Source organism: Acanthopagrus latus, chromosome 11 (assembly GCF_904848185.1).
Source record: "Acanthopagrus latus isolate v.2019 chromosome 11, fAcaLat1.1, whole genome shotgun sequence".
NCBI classification, from domain to species: Eukaryota; Metazoa; Chordata; class Actinopteri; order Spariformes; family Sparidae; genus Acanthopagrus; species Acanthopagrus latus.
This window is the reverse complement of record NC_051049.1, coordinates 1,072,329-1,094,599: the sequence shown is the minus strand read 5'-3', so window position 1 is coordinate 1,094,599 and position 22,271 is coordinate 1,072,329. Positions and strand designations below refer to the sequence as shown.

General features: G+C 42.5%; 1 protein-coding gene across 2 annotated transcripts; it reads right to left on the bottom strand.

The window, feature by feature from the left end:
• Positions 1–8,841: 8,841 nt before the first annotated feature.
• orc1 (origin recognition complex, subunit 1) lies at positions 8,842–20,472 on the bottom strand. Of its 2 annotated transcripts, XM_037114853.1 has the most exons (18): positions 20,208–20,472; positions 18,789–18,916; positions 18,538–18,710; positions 17,690–18,116; positions 17,281–17,545; positions 15,872–15,997; positions 15,571–15,633; positions 15,169–15,276; positions 14,840–15,086; positions 14,642–14,748; positions 14,331–14,432; positions 13,502–13,673; positions 12,896–13,003; positions 11,286–11,435; positions 10,206–10,325; positions 9,952–10,121; positions 9,766–9,853; positions 8,842–9,222 (listed from the first exon to the last, which is right to left on the bottom strand). In XM_037114853.1, exons 1-18 carry the CDS (start codon positions 20,300–20,302, stop codon positions 9,028–9,030), a joined length of 2,844 nt encoding a protein of 947 aa, XP_036970748.1. In that variant the 5' UTR covers positions 20,303–20,472; the 3' UTR covers positions 8,842–9,027. The 2 variants fall into 2 exon arrangements, with proteins under 2 accessions (XP_036970748.1, XP_036970749.1); XM_037114854.1 differs by lacking the exon at positions 15,872–15,997.
• Positions 20,473–22,271: the final 1,799 nt, after the last annotated feature.

Here is a 22,271-nt window from a genome sequence, read left to right as displayed (position 1 = left end):
ATTAATTACGACTCATTTGTTTGTTCAGTTTTTAACATAATAAAACTGGTGACGACGTTTAGATTCCGAATTAAAAATGTTTCTTCAGTTAACGTTCAGAAATGTGCTTAACATGTCGCCTTCATTCTTACTTATTATTTACATTAGTAAATGCTGCAGTTGGTCAGTGTGGAGCCGGTCTGAGAGACTCAGTGGAGTCAATCATAAATACTCAAGTAATGTGATATTCCAAAATTATACTGAAGCAAATGTAATTGTTTTTATTCCACCACAGACTTTCAGCCATAATGACTAAAGTGCCCACAAGTCACACTTCAGTACATGTAAAGATGTCCTGTTAAGATGTTACTTTGGTCAAAGTGAAGATCACCTATATGAATAGTGCTCGACTATATACTTTATACTATGAGTTATTATCACAACCGATATTCAGTATTTTCATGGAAGTAAAAAGTAAAAGAACATAGAAATACCCCAGCAAAGTGTCAAAAATAAAAAAACTTTGATATTTCCTGTTCTATCATCACCTCCTCTCTGTGGTTTCTCCTACGTGAGTCATTCAAGTTTCAGCTTGTCATCAAACTAATGAAATATGAGACTGTGAACATACATCGTCATAAAGACAACACAGCCGACAGCGTCATCAGTGACGTTGTCACGTTCAGCACTCACCAAAACCTGTTAAAGCTCAATAAAATGGAAAAAATAACAAAAATAATGAACAGGGTATGGCTGCATTAAAGAGCTGAATGGATGAGGACAGCAGTGGGACATCAACAGACTCTCTGTACATTTTGTTTCTGATGTGTTTCCTATAAACTGCATTAAACGACGTGTTTGTCAAAGAAAAAGTAAGAAAGATTTTATCAGCTACTGTAGATCTGTAAGATATCACACAAGCTCACAGTTCACCTTTTATCTGGTTTTAAAAACATTTATTTACATAATTTCATCATCATCTTATCAACTTTAGAGAAGTTAAGATGAGCCCGTCAGCGGAGTTTCTTGCTGCACGTCAGTGTGGGAACATGAGCCAGCTTCCTGAGGCGTCTGGGTTTTCTGTCTGTGAACACAGGACGCTTTCACTCATGAGTCATTCATCAAGCAAACAACAACAACAACACCATGTATCTTAATGATAAACTCATTAATAAGTATAATTCTTTGTGCCTTGGCTGCCGATAACCATGTTCTCAGCTCGTCCCGTATTTCATGTGTGCTGTATTCATTACAGTCTCATATTCATTATATTCAAATACCAATAAACTACAGCTACACGTACCATTTGTGTCTCAGATACAAACACACCCCAAGGATGAGGCCCAGCATGAGGAAGGCGATGGCCACGGGCAGAAGCCACTGTGGAGCAGCTGTCAGGCACAGAGGGAACAGACTCGATCAACATCTGAACATCACGTACAGACACGGACTCAACACAACGTGAATAACTAAAACTGTCAGCAGCAAATCAAACAAAAGCATCACATGATTAAAAATTCAGTTATAAACGTGGTGGATTCTTCATGTGGTTGAATCTAATTCCAAAAAGAGGAATATTTAGGAATTTCCCAGCAAACAGGGAACATTTAAGTTTTATTTTTAAACCTTGATAGAGGTGTCAAAGAATCCGTAGGGAACATTCCCAATGGGTACAACCCTCTAAGAACCTTGAGGGAACGTTCCTGGAGGGTTGTCTGAAGGTTACTGCTTGAAAACCTTTACAGAACCTTTAGGGAATGTTAGCTAACAGTTTCCTGAAGGTTAGTTTCGTAAAGCTGAAGTGTGTGGGTAAAGGGTTAAGTTAAATAACATAAAACTTTAATTACAATAACATCTCAAACTCTCACTCTGAAATTCACATTAAAGGTCTTTGCACACCAAGTCTGTTTTGTTCTGTTTTCTGAGATCTGTTGTAAAATACGTTGTGCACAGAAACCTTGAAAGAATTGTGATAACAGTGGACATGAGTGAGGAGAGTTTTTCCTACTGAATCATCACTAGAGTCACGTCCTCATGTGGTTCAAGATGACACTGCTCCTGTTGGATCTGTGAGACATACTGGAATCACACATTCAACAGGACCACAAGGGACACGTGGCAGTAAGGCAGGAAATTGCATTTGGTCTGGAGAATATTATGGCGGGAGGAAGATCCACAGGGGGTTTTTAATCATGACTGATGAATCTGGATGGGAAAAAAAAACTGACTTGGTGCGCTAACCCTTCTGGGTTTGTGAAGAGTGAATGACGCTCACCGTCGGAGAGAAGTTTGGGACAATCTGAAATGAAACAGATAAACATTTAAACATCACAACAATGACAGCAAAGATCCTTCCACACACGCAAGAAGGCATGCAAGAAAAATCTCTTCTGTGTGTCTGACATTTTTTAACTGTCACTCTTAATGCTGCTACCATCAACGTTTGCTGATAAAGTAGCGCTACGTGCACTGCTGCCACTCTGAAACCACCCGGGTGCCGTGGGCAGGAGTGTGACAGCTTCTTACCGCTCTTGGAGATTTTGATGTGGCGTTCTAGAGCCTCCATCGTCAGGACCACACCGTCTTTCAGTTTGCGACAGACGGCGTAAACGACCTGGTCGAGACAGACGGCGCACTGCGTCTCACGGGGGAGGGAGGTCGAGGAGCAGTGGGGGAGAGGCTGATCCTGAACATCCTCAACACCTCTGCTCCAGAAATCTCCTTGGTGGACATTGAAGTCGTACACTATGGTGGCGTTCTCTGCAGCTGGATCTGAAGAGCTGTAGCAGTTCATTCTGAGAGACAGAGGGAAGAGAACGGTTCCCATTAGATCATCGACAGACTGAATCATAATCTCACCGTGTGACACAAACCAACACTTTCAAAGAAATGCAAAAAGACTCATACGTCTTCTACGATGTAGTACATGAGCCATAGCGGCTGTTTTTGTGGTTTACTCCATCATAAATAGATCTAATGTTACCTGTTATTAATTAACTGGCTTTTCATCTTGACTAAACCAATTAGAATAAAGGTGCTACTTTTATTTGTACTTACAAATAGACTCAAAAATCTATTTTTCTTACAAATAAACAGTTGTGGGTGCACAGCCTGATGATGCAGGCACATCTGCACTCTTTCATACGTCAAAGGTCATTTCATTCTTAAAGGCTGTTACCGCTAAGAAATCCTCATTTCAGTTTTTTGTTCAATGTGATTTGAACTTCTGCATACTTTGTTTTGGTGACCAAGAGCCAGCTGAGTGGGAACATGAAAGGTTTCCACAGAACTGACAATGAATTTGGGTTGGTTATAGAATTATACAGCCGCATAGCAACGGCAGAAAATAACAAGAAATCAACCTCAATCCTACTGATTCTACCTTTAACTTTAATAGTCTTTGAGTTCTATTAATATGACGTGAGCTTCAGTTAGCTTTGACCACAAATGTCCTTCAGAGGGAGACTTCTATCTATCTATCTATCTATCTATCTATCTATCTATCTATCTATCTATCCATCTATCTATCTATCCATCTTTACCAGAGTCAGGTTTCACACAATCTGAACTTCTACTGAGGGAAACGATGTGAGGACTGTTGTCATCTCTGGTGTCAGGTTTATCTAAAGGTGTGACGATTGAGCCTAAGATCCACTGAGTGTTTACTGGACAGAAATCACAAGCGGCGCAAAATGTCATAAATCAAGAATCCAGATGAGTCATCTGACGATGTTTTACTTTTGAGTTTCATCACTTCTTTTCTCTATCTCTGATGGTTATCATTTGAGCTTCCGTGGGGGGGACGAGAGGAAGAAAAAAAAACAACAGAACATTAGTTTCATATCGACTGTGTGTGATCATGTTTCACATCAGTGTAATCAATGTGTTCATCAGAGGTCAGTGTTCTCTGGATCACTACAGATTGTGCATTACATTTCTCTTGCTCTCTGTTCAGTGTCCCAGTGCTCAGAGAAGTGGTGCTCCAAAACAGATATGCAGATATGTGTACACACACACACGCACACACACACACACACACACACACACACACACACACACACACACACACACGGCCTCTGTGACTCAACGGACAACAGCTTATCTTAACATATCTTATGCAAATTAAGGAAACCCAGTGTCAGCAGTGAGGTTACATGCTGGGTCAGAGTCAGATGAGTGCATTTTTAAAATCAACTATTCTATCAACAATCAGATTTTAAAAAAAAAAAAAAAAACACAGATTCCAATAATCAGAAAAAGGTTGAATATCAGATCTGTTAAAGGAGCCATTTATAAGAAAAGAAGATTTGAGCCTGCAAACTTGATGGACGGCAGCCTTAATATTTGCTGCTTGTTATTCAGAGCTGAGGTTGTGAAACAATCTGAGATGTGACATCTGAGAGCATCCAGTTTGTTCTGGTTTAGTGATAATTTGACCCTTTACAATTTAAAATGTATGCTAATTATGCAAACTCTTACTTTTCTCACTCGGAGAAAGTTAAAGTGAAATCAGTAAATCACCACCACAGGCACTCAGACAGTGATGCCCACTTTGTTTTTACAGTTGGACCCCAGTAGCTGAATTAACCGAGTGAATCATCAACTTGATCTGTGGGCAGGGCACTTACAAATAGGGTTTTATTGTTACCAGATGTAGTTACACACTGTGCCACCATCAGCTCTCTGTAATGAGGATGATTACAGTGTCTCATCTGGTAAAAACTGTCAAAACAGTCTGGTAAATTATATCAGATTTTATGTGCACTCATGTTAATATTGAAACTACAGAACCCACCAAAAATAACCGCGTTTATCCTGCCTGCTGTCACGTACCAGGTTACACAGCACTGGGAAAGTAACTTTCAAAATGCAAAATATTACACATTACTAGTTACCTTCATTTAAAGTATAAATCAAGTCAGAATATGACTGTCTGCATAGAGTAGTAAGTTACTTATACTTCTTTTTAGTTGATTAAGAAATAAAAAATAATCTATACAGAGCAATTAAATCCATTTTAAATAAAGGAATGTGCTTGGACACAGCAAGCACATTCAATATGAATATCAATATTTATGAGGATCAATAAATTACATTTCAATTGTAGTCTCGGTCACATGAAACAACAGACTTTCACCTCCTATAATGACATGACAAGCCTTTTTATCTTAGTCCACAGAACAGGGAATAAATGATGTGAATCAAGAATGTTAGTCTTCATCAATAGTCTTCAATATCATTCGGCTGTATTTAACACAGAGCCGATATTAATAAGTTCGTCGTGGTTTGGACGGAAAAAAAAAACAAAACACACCAACCATGATTTTTGTAACGCGTACGAGACAATATGCGTCATTACAGATGAAGGGAACAGAAGTGAAAATAAATCACAGAGAAAGTCGTGCAAATAAAAGAGATGCATCAAAGAATGCAATCAATCAATAAAGCGCGATAAGGAGTCACATCAGAGGAATTAAACCGGATAAAAACACTCAGAGGAGTAAAAAGGTCTGTTTAAAAAAAAAAAATCATAAATAAATGAAAAAATGAACTAAAGCAGTTCAGGACGATTAAAAAACAAAACAAACAAACAAAATGGCTCCAAAAAAAAAAGTTATCACCATAAATATATCACGCTCAACTCACCCGGGATGGAGAGAGTCCTGCTGTCTGTCAGTCTGTGCAGGCACAGAAAACACACCTGTTTATATCCCGCAGAGAGAGAGAGACGTCTCACCTGCTCACACGGAAGTGACCGGATCACTTCTCCACAGTGAGAGACGGGTTCAGCTCCGAAACGCGTTTCTCCCCCCGGCGACATGAATCCGTTTGAAAATGTCCCGAACCGGAAGCGAGTCGAGCCGCAGGTCGACATGTTGGAAGAAAAAGTGACGACGAGCGTCCGTGTAGTTATAGATTACAGATTAAATCTCAAAGTTTAGAGATCCAGAGACTCATCCAACGCCTCAATTATTTGGCGTCCGAGAACGGGCCCAAGTTGACGGTGCGCATGCGCGACCGTGTTGGCGGGTTGTCTCGGTTTACCCGGAAGTTAGCAACTTTCCGTTTCCCTCCAAAAACCACAAAGGGATTTTTGGATTATTGACAGAAATAATCTGTCGAACACAAATAACTGATCCTTCCAGGTTTTGTTCATCGGGATAATCTTCACAGATTTTCACCACTTTGGTAGTTTATGAAGCGTAAATTAAACCTCTAGCAGTAAAAAAGCTAATGTTTAACAGCTTTGTTTATAGACACGTGTTAGCAGCCACTGTTAACACAGTATGAGCTGTATAATTACACTGTAGGATATGTAATGATGGATTTAATGTGGTGGAACAACATAAAACTTTATTTCAGACATTTAACTGAAAACGAGTCGAGGAAAATGAACTGAGCTACTTTAATGTGTCTGCTGTAACTGGTATTGTAGATTAGAAAAGCAATGAGTGACAGCTGATGCAGAGGTATGTCAGGTATTTATTCTAACACTACTTTACACTAACAGTGCACTGACGGCCTGCTTATTTCATTAAGTTGAATATATAAGCCTTGCTGATTCTGTTGTGTGTGGCTGGATGAATATTAAACTGAGCTGTAGCTGGTGGTGACTTCACTCACAGGTGAGGTCCAGTTTGCTGAACAGGAAACATCTGTCACAAACACTGGATTCATTGTTCATCTCACTCGGACAGGCAACATGTTGAGGCATGTTCACAGTCGCGCTGCACTTCCTGTTTCCGAATGTGTGGCTGTTTATTTACTGAGCAAACCTCATCATTTGTAATGCAAACCAGTTTAATGACAGTGTTAGATTGCTTATTCTTTAACTGTGATTTAACTTTGAAGGTTGTAAAACAATCACACTCTTAATGTCTTCCCGTAATGTGTAAAAGATGCTGGAAAATACTTAGTTTGTTTATAAAATGATCTCTGCATGGTAGTAAAGTTTTATTAGCTGCTCTGCAGATTCAATCATGAGAAACAATTGCTCTGAGAATTAGTCATCAGTCATCTCTTCCTCTGCACATGCAGGAGAAGTTAAAAAATAGAATCCTTAAGGTTGGGTTCAAATGATAGTACAACCAGAAGGTCAGAGAAATGGGAACAGAGACAATATTCACATTATATGACAAGTCGATTACATTTCCAATATCTCACTTCTCTTTTTTATTGATTCTGAGAGGCAGATGAGCTCCTGTTTCCTGCCCTCAAACTGAAGTCAGGACTGTTGAGTTGTTGTTCATCTCTGAAAAAATTAGACATTAGTTCATACAGAGGTTGAATTCACTTCTTCAAAGTTGTTTGACAAAATATTTGCTCCTGAGATGTAAAAGAGGTAAAAGTCCCAGGACTCCAAATCAGCCACATACTGAAATGAAATGTACTGTTTGTTTGCAGACCTCATTGTGGCCGGCAGTTCTTAGAAAAATGAAACAATTAAAACCAACAGGTAAAGACGAATAGCTTTCTAGGAATTAGAAAACACAAGAGAGTTCGGTGGATTCCCCAAGTAAAAACAACGCCGCTTGTGATTCTGAAATGTAAAAACCTACACATATCTCTCTCACACACGCACACACGCGCGCACACACACACACACGTCCCAGGACTTCAAATCAGCCACATATAGAAATTAATCATCTGTATTTGTTTGTAGATCTCACTGCAGCCGACAGTGAAACAATGAAAAGAAACTGGTAAACATTCTGACTTTTTAGGAACTCGACCCACAAGTGTAGAAACTCAACAACTTAACACTGTTTCAAAGTGAAACTGATGTGGTCAGATGAGATGAGATGATGATACATATTCATGACTAATTCAAGCTGGAATCTTCTGTCCAACTGTCCCGTGTGTCAGTAGATGTTTTATCTCAAAGCTGCCGAGTGAAATCAATGTTACTGTAGATTATAACAAACGTGCATCATTGCAGATGGATAAATTATTTGTTTTTGTAACGTTCATGTATTGAAAAGATGCAGCTCTTATTTTGAAGACTGCTGTTTTCTGATTTTTGGAAGGACTGCCTGAATAAAATGTGAATTTAAATGATGATGAAGTAATGTGAGGATGACGCTCTGAGGATCGGAGGACATGCTACATTTTCTGCTACTTTTATCCTCCTTCCACTTCACCACATTTTCAAAGCAAATGTTTAACTTTTTACCCTACAACATTTATATTACTTTAACTTTCACAGATTACATGCTGCATCAGGGGAAGGGGGAATTTCAAAGAAGAAACGATTTCTTTCCTCTTATAAAAGTGTTTTTTTCTCAGTATCGCAAGTTTTTCCTCAGTTTTAAATCAAGGTTCTAAATGTAAATATGTGTAATTTTACTTTTGCTACTCAAAAAGGTGCAATAGGACTAAGAATCTTTGTTTAAAACAGTTCTGATGTTACAACTATGCTAATGAGCCAGCAGCAGTTAGCAGGTACTCTAGCGATATGCTGTCCCCCATTTGTTACATACCGCACCTTTAAGTACATTTGTTGTTAGAAAATTACTTTGACTCAGGTGTGACTTTTTTCATTTGTATTAGACTGTAAACTAACAAAAACCACCCAAATCTACAATTCCACACAGAATGGTAACTAAAATAATTAAGGCTTAATATTCATTTCAGTCCGTCGGCTCACGTAACAGTCAACTACATCATTTCCACGTCTCCCTCCTCTCATCCTGTCTGACTGATCTTCGTTTTCACAGTGAGATTGAAGAGTTGACAAAATGGCTGCCTTCACCACACTGAGTTTAAGAAGACAGTACTTGTGAACCTTCAGTTCTGCCTGTCAGGCTGACAGGTATACCTGCAGACTGCTCAGGTGTTAAATAGAATAAGGAGGGCAGTTGCTGGTCTTTGGGTAGATTTTATTTCTACAGTGAAAATCCCCCCAAAAGAGGCTAAAACTAAAAACCAATGACAGATAAGACAAATAAAGCACAGAGCACAACGTGGTAAATTACATATACAACACTATCAATCATGAAGTATCAGGTATCTATAATATTTACAGACAGCCTGTAGAGGGTCTCTCCTTCAGTCGGCCTTCAGGGCGAAGAGCACGTCGTCCTGGCTGACGTTGAGCCGGACACGCTGCAGGACTCCCAGGCGGCTCGGCTCCAGCAGCAGCAGCCTGCAGGCGCCCAGACGCTGACACACGGCCAGGCCCTCCGACACGCTGATGGGCTGCAGACCCTCCACACGACACAGAGCCTGGTGCTGCACGAACACCTGGCAGTCCAAACAGAGGGGAAACTGCATGAGTACAGATCACAACCACAACATTTACCACATCTGACTCCACACTGACAGAGGAAACAGTGGCGATAAGGGCTAGACAAGAAGTGACATCATGACTTTGGCTGGTCTAGTTATTACCATATTATTAGCATTACGGAAGACGAGTCTCAGCCCAGAATAAAGCCTGTTATGTTTTGCTGATTCATGCTGAAATTAAAGCGTTTGGTTGAGACAGGCGTTTGGAAAGTGTCATGAGAGGACTTCTGCTGTGAAGTGGCGCTACACAAATGAAGACTGATCCAGGAATTGAGAGATACGGTGCTTTTCCACATTTTGTTTTTCACTGCAAATAATTTATGGATCTTGGAAGAAAAATCAGGTGAGCGCCTGTCTGAGTACAATAAGATGACACAGTTGTGAGTGGTGTAAAGATTAGATAGATACTCAGATGCAGAGATTGATATTGATATTGGATTAGGCTCAACTAAATGATGGGAGAGCTGCGGAGGAATTCTCTCTACTGTGTCTACTCACCTGTTGGAACGTGGCCTCTTCCAATCCCAGCCTCCTAAACTCAGCGATGACGGCACGCAGGAAGAGCTGCTCCTGCACCGACGCACACCTGAACACACACACACACACACACACACACACACAGTCACTTCATCTCTTCACAAAGCCATCAGTGTTTCATGAACGCGAGCAGATTGCGACTCTCACTTGATGGCCGTGATGTAAGAAGAGGAAAACATCTCGTTCAGCGCCTCCATCACGTGACTCATCCCCACCAATCCTGTGGCAGAAGGCTTGGCAGCAGAGTGCTCGCAGATCTCCGTCGCCCTGCGACAGATGTCCAGACATCGGCGAGCGTCGCCCGACAGTGCGGCCACCTGCGAGAGGAGAGGACGGTGAGCGAACAGTGCTGTGGATGAGCTCAGGTCAGGTGAAGGCGTGAAAACGTCCCAGTCGTTTACCTTCCTGGACACTAGCTGGAGAGCGTCCTCCTCGAAGGCCTTCACCTTGTTCAGCCTCGACATGATGATCTGCTGCAGCTGTTTGAAGCTGTACGGCTGGAAAGACATCCTCGTCAAACCCTGAGAACATCCACGTGAACAGAGCGTCAAGTTTCAAACATTTATTTCATGTCGTATAAATGAACCTGTGTTTTATCTTCTGCTGGTGTTTTACTGAAGTTGCGTGATGCCATATTTAAATGTTTACTCAATAAAGTAGCTGCCCGCAATTACTTTCCAACAACTTCCCGTCTGGCTCGGGCTGTTAACGTTCAGATTACAGCTGTGATACGGTCCAGTGGACTCGAGGGATGAGATGCGTGCAGAATAGTTTCTGAGTCACTACTAACAACTGTAAAAAAAATGAGGATGTAGATGGTGTCTGCACGAGCACCACGCAGAATGACATCTCACACCGGTGTTACCATCACAGCAGCATGGCGGGCTCTTCACTGGCTTCCTGTCCGTTGTAGAATTGACATTTACAGCTCGTCTGGGACTTTCAAAGTTACAAAGTAGAACTACCGACTTCTGTATGAGCCGTCTCGCAGCTCCTCGGGTGGCACTCCAGTGACTGCTGTCTGAGATAAGGCTCGCAGAATGAGTCACTTCTTTTCCATCAGCCCATAATATTCTCTGTTCTTATCTCCTCTGACGTGACGTTGTCTTCTAATCGTCCTCTACTGATTCTATCATTTGATTTATTTCTATTTTCTTCCCCTTGTTTGTCTGTTTATCACTTTTAATCCTTCAACTTGTGATCACTCATATTGACTTTTTTGCATTTTGAGCTCTGCCTTCTTGTTTTAACTCATTTAGACTAAATTTCATGAGATGGACTGGACTGAGGGGCATTTCCTGATGATATTATTTATAAATTATAAGACATGGACCCAGACCAGCAGAATTATTATTATTTCTTTTTTTAATCTATGGTTGGATTAAACTTTGCTGAACTGGACACGAGGCCTCCCAGCAGTGTTTGCTGCAGGTCTGATGTTTCAGCCTCCTGCAGCCTGAGCACAGCGTCGCCTCCCTCACCAGTCTGCTCGCCACTCTGTTGATCATGATCCTCTCCGGCAGGTCCATGGTGTTGGCGATGGTCAGCACCACCAGGCGAGCGTGACGCCGTGTCGGCCAGTCGAACAGGTTGTACATCACGTTCTGCTTCCTGGTCCATAACAGGTCCAACTGCACGACACAAAGCATTAAAGAGCAGATCATGAATGTTCAGCGGACACAAGATGAGCTCCACCTGAGAGAAACAGCCTCTGAGCTCAACAATGACTCCTTTAATGTTAGTAGAATAATGTGTAGAATTATCATAAACATATGACTGAAAACATCATCTTAAATCATAATGTTGTAAATGAGATATTCTCCTCAGATTGTTCTTGTGCATTAATATTCTCCCGTCACAGCAGTGTTTCCTCCGGAGGGTCGTGGTGAGGAAAGAAGGCGCCGTGACCCTCTGAGGGCTTCAAACATATTGAGGAAAATCATGATGCTCCAAATCCACATTTGACTGTCGACTTAAACATTTTTCAGCCCTGACGACTCGATCACATCTGGATCAGTAAAGATCAGCGTATTGTTGGTTTTAGCAGTTCTAACATTCACCCCGAAATATACAACAGACAGCAGCGATGCAACAATTACACACCAAAACACCAAATGGAAACCTGGAGGTTCTGTTTCAAAAGTTTAAAAAAAAAATTGAGCTCAGTCGTCAAAGAAGAAATCTTTGAAATCTGGATTTGTCAAACTGAAACACCTTCATGTGGTCACATCTATCGGCCAATTACAGAAGTGATACGCACGAGTGATAGAATTGTTCCATACCAACTCTAGTTTCATCTATATGTGATGGAAATCATCTCCGCCTCCTCATCGGCTTAAAGATAACATTCACTCTGAGGAGGAATATCAACTTTCTAGTCATCTTTGTTTTTAGGGAGAGTTTTGATGAAGCATTTATTGCAAGAAGTGTATGTTTAAACATGATTCTGTGTTTCATTAAAGCTAGATTACGTTATTCTATAATGTCAGACTCAAACCAACATCATGCGATCGTGTTGCTCGGCACCGTCTGACTTCCTGTCTGTGGCTCTCAGCTCCTGATAACATCTTTAAAACACCTCACAGGTTTTTATTCAACCGACTGTATTTTTAAATAACTTGCAGATGTGACAGAACTTCATTAATTCTCCACAGAAACACAGTTTGGTTGTAAGAAGGTGAAAACTAATGGAGATATGAATTATTGAAAATGACAGATTCTTCGTTCTGGTAAAAAATTACTTCCTGTAATTAATTTGATTACTGTAAACATTCAGCAACAACTATTTAAATGAATGAAAGTTGTAAATGATCTTGAGGGACTCTGGGATGTTCAGGATGAACTTCAACCCAATCCAGTGAAGAATAAGTGATCAGTGAAGTTCTGAAAACACAAACAAACAATCATAAAAGTTCGGGAGTGCAGCTCAAACTCAAATTAATAACTTCAAAAGTATTTTGGAGCACGGCCAGGAGAGTCTGCACGGTGCCATGAACTAAATAGAAGATAGAAGAGAAGTTCTGGATGTTGGGTGAGCTGTGGAATGATCCCAGTGATGTAGATATCTGTAACACAGAAACAGAGCTCTTACCTCGTCCACCAGCAGCACCGTGGTCTCCTTCCTGGGCGCCGGGTTGCTGAATCTCTTCTCCAGCAGAGCCGCTGCGTGGTCGGCTGTGGCCTTCTGACCCGTCAGTTTCTGCAGACGAGACCGAGCGGTCAGTGAACACAACGGCCTCCTAAAACTAAAGAAACAGACGGACGCTCGTCTCCTCCAGAGTCAGATGAGAACAATAATGTTCTGTTGTTCATCAGCATTATATACATTTTTGTCTGACGCCTCACAGGATTTTGGATCAAAAGAACTAAAAAGCAAAAGTGTTTTCTTCTCTGTTTTTAAATTGGCAAAAAAAGAACAAATTATTTTCCACCAGTCAAATAAAAGTTTTTTCAAATGAAATAAGAGGCGGAGCCTGACAGCACAGTTTTCTTACAGGCCCCACCCCCTTTTCCACACTTAAAAAGGGGCGGGGCCTGAGAGCACAGTTTTCTTCTAGACCTTTCCTCCAGTATTCCTGCAGGAGACCCAGACCGCTGCAGTTTAAAGACAACAGCTCCCCTTGGTGGTGAGCAGAATAACGAGTGCTGAACCATAGCTCTGGTTTGGTCTGTGGAGCTGCTCAGGTGCGTCTCTCACCTGCAGGATCTGGACGTAGGCCTGATGAGGATCCGTCATCTTCATCCCGTTGATCTCGATGAAGTGGAACAGAGGGATCTCGTCCACGTCGGCCGCGTGCTGCAGACAGCGCATCACCTCGTGCACCGTGGCCGTCTTCCCCGTGCCGGGCACACCTGAGATGTACATACACCTGAGACAGAACAACAATCATTCAAACACTCAATCTGTTTAAAACTCCTGGATGAGAAGAGAAGTTATCGATTTTTTATGAGCATTATGAGATAAATTACATTACAGACTTTACAGGAATTAAAATACTTCAATTAATCATTTAATTTAATCATCAAACAAACATGTGGTGTTTCCAAATCTAAATTTAGAAGCACCTGAGGGCTGACTGTTATTCAGTCACAGAAGAACTGCAGCTTTTAAAAGAAAAGACATGAAGTTAAACCACTGAACTCAAAACAAAAACTGAACTCTCACTTCTGGTGAGAAGCTGCACCAAAAATTAACTTCTAACAAAACTTTTCAATGAAGAAACTGGAACAAAACACAGAAATCATTTGAAGTAGCTGCATCAATGTTCACAGAAGACACTGAGAGACAAACATCACTGATCCTCCAGACTTTGAAGACAAATATCAGAAGGGAAGCTTCACAAGCTAAAGCTAACCAGGGTCGGTTTTCAGAGCGCCTCGACAAGAAAACTTCTCAGAAAAGCTGCAGTAAGTTCGAGTTTTTGTCCATCATGGCTCTCTGCTGCGGACAGACACCGTCAGCATGGTGGAATAACAGGCAGCGTCAGAGTCTGCAGACCGGACCAGCATCAGGTTCTGGATCTTACCCTCCTGTTCCGTCGATGATCTTGCTCTCCACAAAGCTGAAGATGTCCTGAAACTCCTGCTCCCTGCAGGGCAGAGACTCCGGCACCGAGGACACGTGCAGCCTGAACACACAAACACACACAAACACACACATTAATACACAACGAGTGTGTGCTTGACTCCCTCAGAAACACTCACAGAAAGTCGATCCACCATCAGAGAGTTTCCTCCAGAGGCGACACATTAATACTGCTGCAAACATCATGACACACCACAGCGTCTGAAAACATAAAGTGATGGGCTGATCATGATGAGGATTATGAGAGCACACCTGGTTCTGGCTTCCTCCAGAACATTAGCAGGCTGTCGGACCGGCAGCGACCTGCTGGGGATGCTGGGAGTGGCGCGGTGAGGAGTCCGCGGCGTGCCGGGTGTGATCTGTCAAACAGGAAACCGTCAGAGGAGACGAGGTGAGACACAGAAGTAGCGAGCAGATCGTCTCAGATTTGGAGGATTCCGGGACTTTTACCTTCTTGTTGGGAGTTTTTCGTGGCGTTCTGGTCGAGGAGCGAGTTTTCTGCTTCGAGCGAGGAGTGCGAGGCCCGGACGCAGCATGTCGGCCCTTTTTCAACACAACCTCCTCGTCACTCTCCAACGCTGCCTCGTCCTCGTCACCGTCGTCCTCGCTGCTGCTCTGCAGCTCCTTCTTGGAGGGAACAAACTCGTCCTCGTCCTCTCCGTCTGAGTTCAGGTCCTGCTGGTTCTCCAGAAGATTCCTGATCAAACAGATAGTGAAGCTCAAAACTCTGAGACCTTCTGAATCAGTCAGCTGATCACTCATGATGTCGTGATGCTCACAGCTGTTTTCTGATGCGAGACGACACCAGCTGGGCCGACTTCCTCTTCGAGCTCCTCGGTGTGGTGGTGACCGGCAACATCGGAGAGTTTTCATGATCCACTTCAGCCCTGTACATCAATCACACACCCGCAGAGGGAGGAGGAGCTTTTTTAATCTGAATGTTTGGACTAATTCTATCATCAGTTGGAACTAGAAAAAAAAACATTTAACTGGAGGAAAAACAGTCGAGCTTTAAGAGAAGCTGCTGTTCTCGATCCTGTGTGGTCAGTAAAGATGTCCACTAGTCTTCATCACAGATCAGATATTTAAATATAGACATGTTTGATTCAGCCTCAGTGTGTTTGTCTCATGAGATAATATCAAGTAATAATAATATTAATATCAAGTGTGGATGTACTCACAGGACTCCGAGGGCCGGCTCCTTCAGGGTTTTCGGTTCCTTTTTCCGAGTAGGAGTGGTAGCTCTGTTTGAAGACATCACCGTGATTAGTGAGGGAACAATCGGCCCAAACGCTCGTCAATAATCAATATGTCACCGTGGGACAGGTTACACCAGGTGTGACACCAGCTGTGCAGACTCACACCTCACGTGACTGAAAACAGAAAATCCCCACAGGTGTGAGCTACAGGTGTGAAGCTCTTCTCCTCGTCGTGCTCAAAGATATATTACTCAAACCACCAGGCCTCCAGCGTCAGACTCACTTCTGCCCGCTGGTCGTATAATTTCTCCTCGGTGTTCCGTTCCTCCTTCTCGGCGTCTTGACCGAGCCGTTGGGTAACCCCGCCTCCGTCACGTCACCCCGCTGAGGACTTTTGTCCAACAGCTCCCTGAAAGAGGCGCCGGTCAGTCGACCTTCGAACCAGTCGCTCTGTTTTAAACTGCTCTGACTACAAACGACAAATTAACTGTGGTTGAGGACACACCTGACCAGGTGTTCACATGCCACATTATATCTGTATATACAGATTTATACAGATATCAGGTCTCGAGACCTTCACACATCAGCTGGGATTGATTTCTATTCTTTGGATCAGCAACTGCGAGTTTACAGGGAACTCCCTGTACACCTGAAGCTGTGTGCAGGCTCCAGTTAACTTATAAAAAACAGATGAGATCAATTCTGGTCAACGAGGAGGTTTTTTTATCATCATAGATATATATAATGTGATTTTAAACATGTGTACTTCACCATTTGCTTTGTTGTCGTCGAGTTGTGGTGTGGAGGATTTAAATCCTGCACCAGAAAATATTTCTTAAATTTCAGTCAGTTGTAGCTGAAATATTGTCACGTTGACCTGATGATGGTGCTGGATGAAGTTATTCAGTTGGTCCTGAGGGGAACAAGACTGTGTGGAGCTCATTTCATGACAATCCATCACAGTGAAGTCCAGATGTTTCAGTGAACTTCATGGTGGCACTAGAGGAAAGTGAGGACGGTCCTCCCTCGAGCCTCACGTGACACATGTTGTATCAGAAACAGACAACGAGAGCAGCCTGACGTTAAATCTACACTGAGGACGTGATGTGATGTGTGATGTGATGGTGTGATGTAATGATGTGTTGTGATGTTGTGATGTTGTGATGTGATGATGTGATGGTGTGATGGTGTGATGTGATGTGTGATGTGATGGTGTGATGTAATGATGTGTTGTGATGTTGTGATGTGTGATGTGATGATGTGATGTTGTGATGTGTGATGTGATGTTGTGTTGTGATGTATGATGGTGTGATGATGTGATGTGTGATGTCATGTTGTGATGTTGTGATGGTGTGATGTGATGTTGTGATGTGATGTTGTGATGTTGTGATGTGATGGTTTGATGGTGTGTTGTGATGTGATGTGTGATGTGATGTGTGATGTAATGATGTGTTGTGATGTGATGGTTTGATGGTGTGTTGGTGTGATGTGTGATGTGATGTTGTGATGTGATGTTGTGATGTTGTGATGTGATGGTTTGATGTTGTGTTGGTGTGATGTTGTGATGTGATGTTGTGATGTTGTGATGTGATGGTTTGATGGTGTGTTGGTGTGATGTGTGATGTGATGTTGTGATGTTGTGATGGTGTGATGTGATGTTGTGATGTGATGTTGTGATGTGTCGACTCTGACCTGCTGGAGTCGTCCCGGGCAGCCGATGCAGGACTCATGTCAGAGGGAGACCACTTGTTGATGACGACGGCGGGCTTCAGGGAGAAGGCGTCCTGAGCGGCGGGCGCTCTGTGGGCCTTCCTGAGGGGGGTGAGGCTGTGGGTGAGGGGCGTGGCCTGAGGGGGAGAGGACGACATCCTCTGAGCAAGTGTCACCTCCGACTCCAGCTCGTCGTCCAGCAGCTGGCTCAGGACGTCCTCGCTGATCATCGACTTGTTGTCCGGACCTGCCGTCAGGAAGTTTTACTAACTTTGCGTTTATCTTGTTTAACAAAGCTGAAAGAATTCATTGATCAGTTTTCTGGTTGCAGCTGCTCTGTGTCCTACACAACCAGCAGAGCAGTCGCAGTACAACTAGTTGTCCGACTCACCGCTCAGCTCCAGCTTCTTGCGGACGCCGGGCGTCCTGGCGCTGGCGTCCCTCCTTTTGGCGCTCAGACATTTTGACGCTGACAGTTTGGTGGCGGAGTGCAGCGACTCGGCTTCAGCGGCGCCGGCCTTCCCCGCGCTCATCGTGGCCCTGCCGCGTCTCACCTCTCCTGACAGAGCCCGGCGCAGGACGGCCAGGTCCGGAGTCGGCAGGGCCCGTCGAGAGGGGCCTCGAGCTCCCGGAGCCGCCGCGGGAGGGGAGCAGGGGGGGGAGGGGGGGAGGGAGGGTTTGGGACAGGGAGGCCGGTCCTGCTCCACCAGAGCAGAGTCCACCGCTCTGAAGGTCTTGGAGTCCCAGGACAGCTTCACATACAGAGTGTCTTTGTCGACAGAGTCCGGGAACGGAGCTGCTCCGTCCAGGTGCTTCACCTGAGGCAGAGGACAGGAAATTAAAGGAACAGTTCACCCAAACATGAACATTAAAGATTCAGATCTTTCATTTTAAACTAACGAGTTTGATCCTTTTGTCTTTGCGTTCCCTGAGTCGATGTTAGAAGTTTTGTTTCTTGTGTCTGTTGATGTTCTCATTCCTCTCATGTGACGTCTTATTCTTTCTGTCCTTTACTGCATTTATTTACTTTTAATCTATTTAATATCCTTTATTCTTTTTATCTGTTCTTAATTCTCTGATGTGACGTCGTCGTCTTCTCGTCCTTCATCATTTATCTGTTTATTTGTGTTTCCTGTTTTACCACTTGTATTCCTTGTTCTTGTAATAACTCTTATTGACTTTGTGTTTTTGGACTCGCTGCGTTTGGTTTGACTGTCGAGTGAGGCGAGCGTCCGTCACCTGCACAGGTCTGAGGATGGACTCGGCGTTGACCTCGTCGTCACAGCTGCGACCCTCATAGTAGAAGATCTCCTGAGGGTGAGGCTCTCTGCCCAGCAGCTTCAGCTTGCTCAAAGGCACTTCAGACACACGGGCGAACCACTGAACCACCGCCTTCTTCTGCGTCCCGCTCTCTGAAACACAGCGAGACATGACGGTCAGCGTCGAGTCCTCGAGGACGAGTCGAGCGAGACGTCCGTCACATCACTCACCGTCACCGAACAGTTTGACCACTTTGGCCACGTACGGGTTGTCTTCATCGTCCCCCTCGATCAGGATGTGCTGGCCGGTGCTGATGACGGTCGTCCTCGGGAGACCCTCCACACTGATGGCCAACGAGCTGAAGCACAAACAGACAGAAGAGACGTTTCATTTCAGAGGAAAACGCTGGAATTACACCACAAAATACAAATATGGAGTTCAGTAACACATGACGGTCTTAAATCTGTTAGTTAAATCTGTAACAGTCTGTCAGTTTAACATCTTTTACTCTCTGACCCGTCACTGTCGTCAGAGTGCCAGCTTATCAGATTATTCATGAATGTGACAGAAATATGAATCCTTCTGTTCAGATCTCGTTTTAACAGCGTTATAATGTTTCTACAATTAATACTGATCCTTAAAATATAATCATCTCGTTAAAGTACGCTGGAAAAAAAGCAGGTCGTCACACGATCAGTACAACAATCAGTAGATTCATCGATATAATGACTCAGTTCTTTATTAAGTTGTTTATCAAACCACGTTTTCATCAAATGTGACGATCTGGTAATCGAACAAACAGGATATTGGAAGACGTCACTGTGGAATCTGAGACTTTGAGGACAAATAATTAATTATCAAGAATATAATCTGCAGATGCAACAGAAAGATAAAACAGCAACTATTCACGTGAATAAAGCTGAAATTAGTTAATTTAGTTTATCACTGTTATTTAAATCAGGATTAAATACATTCAATCTAAAAAATGAGAAAAGATGTTTTGAGACATGAGACTTTAAAGCAGTAAAATAAAACGTCAGACATGTTGAAAGGAGAATCACACGATTATTATTAATGCTGTAGGCTGAACAGAGTAAAAGCTAAAATAAATATAAGACATGTTAAAAAAGGAGAATACTGATTCCTGCAGTCCTGAGCCGCTCTGAGCCGCCGCAGCCGACGAAGCGAATGTGTCGACAGAATGTGAATGAATAACACTTTTGATGAATCTGTGTGTGGTGTTGCAGAGATGTCTGCTGCAGGTCACATGCAGACCAGCTGTCCCCAGTGAATCTGACAGGTGGCAGAATATCACACATTGTACCTTTAATACTTTAAATCAATCGATTACATTACTGTGTGTGCTGCTGATGAGTCATTAATTAATCAACTCTCAGTTTCATGATCAGTTTTATTCAGTGTTTCCTTCTGACTGAGGGAGAATAAAGGCTGAGGAGGAAATGTGAGTTTAAATATAAAGATTTAATGAAGTTTGTCTGACATCTTTAAACTAAACTCTTTTTAAAGACATTAACACACATAATTCAGTTAATGGTAAATATAAGTCAAAATTAGACCTTCCTGCAGTGTTCAAGTGATCAATAATCAGCAGCAGGGATCAATATGAATCATCGATCAGACTAACTCACCGGTACTCGTGTGTCTTCAGCTTCCTGTTGAAGCTCAGCGGCTCCCCGCACCACCGGTACACCCGCCGGACCCGCAGCCTGCTGGAGTACTTCATCCCGCTCCGACACCGATCGATCACTAATCGATACTGATATCAGACCTGCGTTCCGCCACGGAGCCGATTATCTGCTTTAACTCACAGCCCGGGTCGAGGACAGAACAAGTTCAGAGACGGTCTGGAGACAACACCCGGACAAGAACACATTTCGCGCGAAAATTACGTCGTTTCCGTTTTTTAATGACGTAGTACAAACAGAGGAGCGCTGCACAGCGCCGCCTGCTGCACCGGAAGTGTGATGATGACCTTCTTCTGCATGTTCAGCCTGGCGAGACACGTGTGTATGTAAAGATATACATGTTAATCTATACATGTAAATATATACATGTCAATCTATACATGTAAATATATACATGTTAATCTATATATGTAAATATATACATGTTAATCTATACATGTAAATATATACATGTTAATCTATATATGTAAATATATACATGTAAATATATACATGTTAATCTATACATGTAAATATATACATGTTAATCTATACATGTAAATATATACATGTTAATCTATACATGTAAATATATATATGTCAATCTATATATGTACATTTATATATGTAAATATATACATGTTAACATATGTAAATAGATGTAAATCTCTATATGTAAATCTACATATGTTGAAATATGTAAATGTATATGTAAATCTTTATCTTTATGTGTATATATATGTAAATATATATGTAAATATCTGGATATATATATAACTGTGTGTATACACATTTATTTATTTTTGATAATATCTGTGTATATATACATACACACATATACACATATATAATAAAAGATAGTTATATAAATAAATTGTGAATATATATGGAAATATATACATATTCAATATCTACATGATGACATCAGGCTGTAAGTGAGACACCAGGATCATTCAGACCAGGTAAGAGTGGTCTGATGGTATCGAAGAGGAGGAAGATGATCAGAACTGAACAGGTTGGACCTCCAGAGGCAACACAGCAGATGTGGACCTACGAGAACCTCGTGGTCCAACATGCAGGTCGCGAGTAGAGCAGCTGCAGTCAAAGACCAACAGAGTCCACAAGAGTCAGAGTCCCGAGTCAGCTGAAGCATCCAGACTTCAGTATGCTGAGTCTCTGTGGACTCGTCCTCTCTCCTGTTACTGACGCTGAGCTGGCACTCAGATTCATCTGTAAACTTTTATTTCATCAAGTGTTTGTTCCTGTTTCACAGCTGAACTCAAGTTTTAACATTATGAGAAGAAAATGTCTCACATGAAATGGAATGTTCACCTGTGGATGGAAGAACATGTGAAACTGTCATTTTCACATGTGGATCACATTCATGAACACGTGGAAACAAAACACGTTAAATAAAATCACATGAAATCCCATGAGGCACGTGAACTCGGCTTCCTCGTGTGTGCGGTCCACATTTCACATGTGAACTGGACGTTTTCTCACGTGAACTCAAATTCTAACATGCGAAAAGAAAATAATGTCACATGTGAGCTGGATGTTTGCACATTTGTTTGGCGTCTAACTCCTGAGAAGTGGTTCATAAAACTGCTCCTGTCCTCTGAGACTCTACAGGACGGCTGCTGATTGGACAGCTGCTGATTGGACAGCTGCTGATTGGACAGCTGCTGATTGGACAGCTGCTGATTGGACAGCTGCTGACTGTACAGCTGCTGATTGGACAGCTGCTGATTGGACAGCTGCTGATTGGACGGCTGCTGATTGGACTCTTGTTGGGTTTGTTCAGTGGATTCAGGCTCAGTGAACCGGATGTGTTGATGTTCTGATGCTGTGGTGTGACTGGGCCAGGTTCCGACCCAGGTTCTGTGAGGTGTTTGACAGTTTAATGCGCTGAACCCTTCAGTCTGGCCGTGATTTGATGCTGACGCTGATTATAATAATTAATAAAGGACAATAATCACATATTTCTGAATCCTTTTTTTCCTTTTAATTGATAGAACAGCTGAGGAT

Bases quoted from the DNA above. Each gene is read 5' to 3' on its own strand.
- orc1 (XM_037114853.1), bottom strand. From the start codon at position 20,302: ATGAAGTACTCCAGCAGGCTGCGGGTCCGGCGGGTGTACCGGTGGTGC. The intron at 18,711-18,788 runs GTGAGTGATGTG...GCTGTGTTTCAG, and splicing joins GGTCAAACTGTTCGGTGACG to AGAGCGGGACGCAGAAGAAG. The intron at 9,223-9,765 runs GTGAGTAGACAC...TTGGACTGCCAG, and splicing joins AAGAGGCCACGTTCCAACAG to GTGTTCGTGCAGCACCAGGC.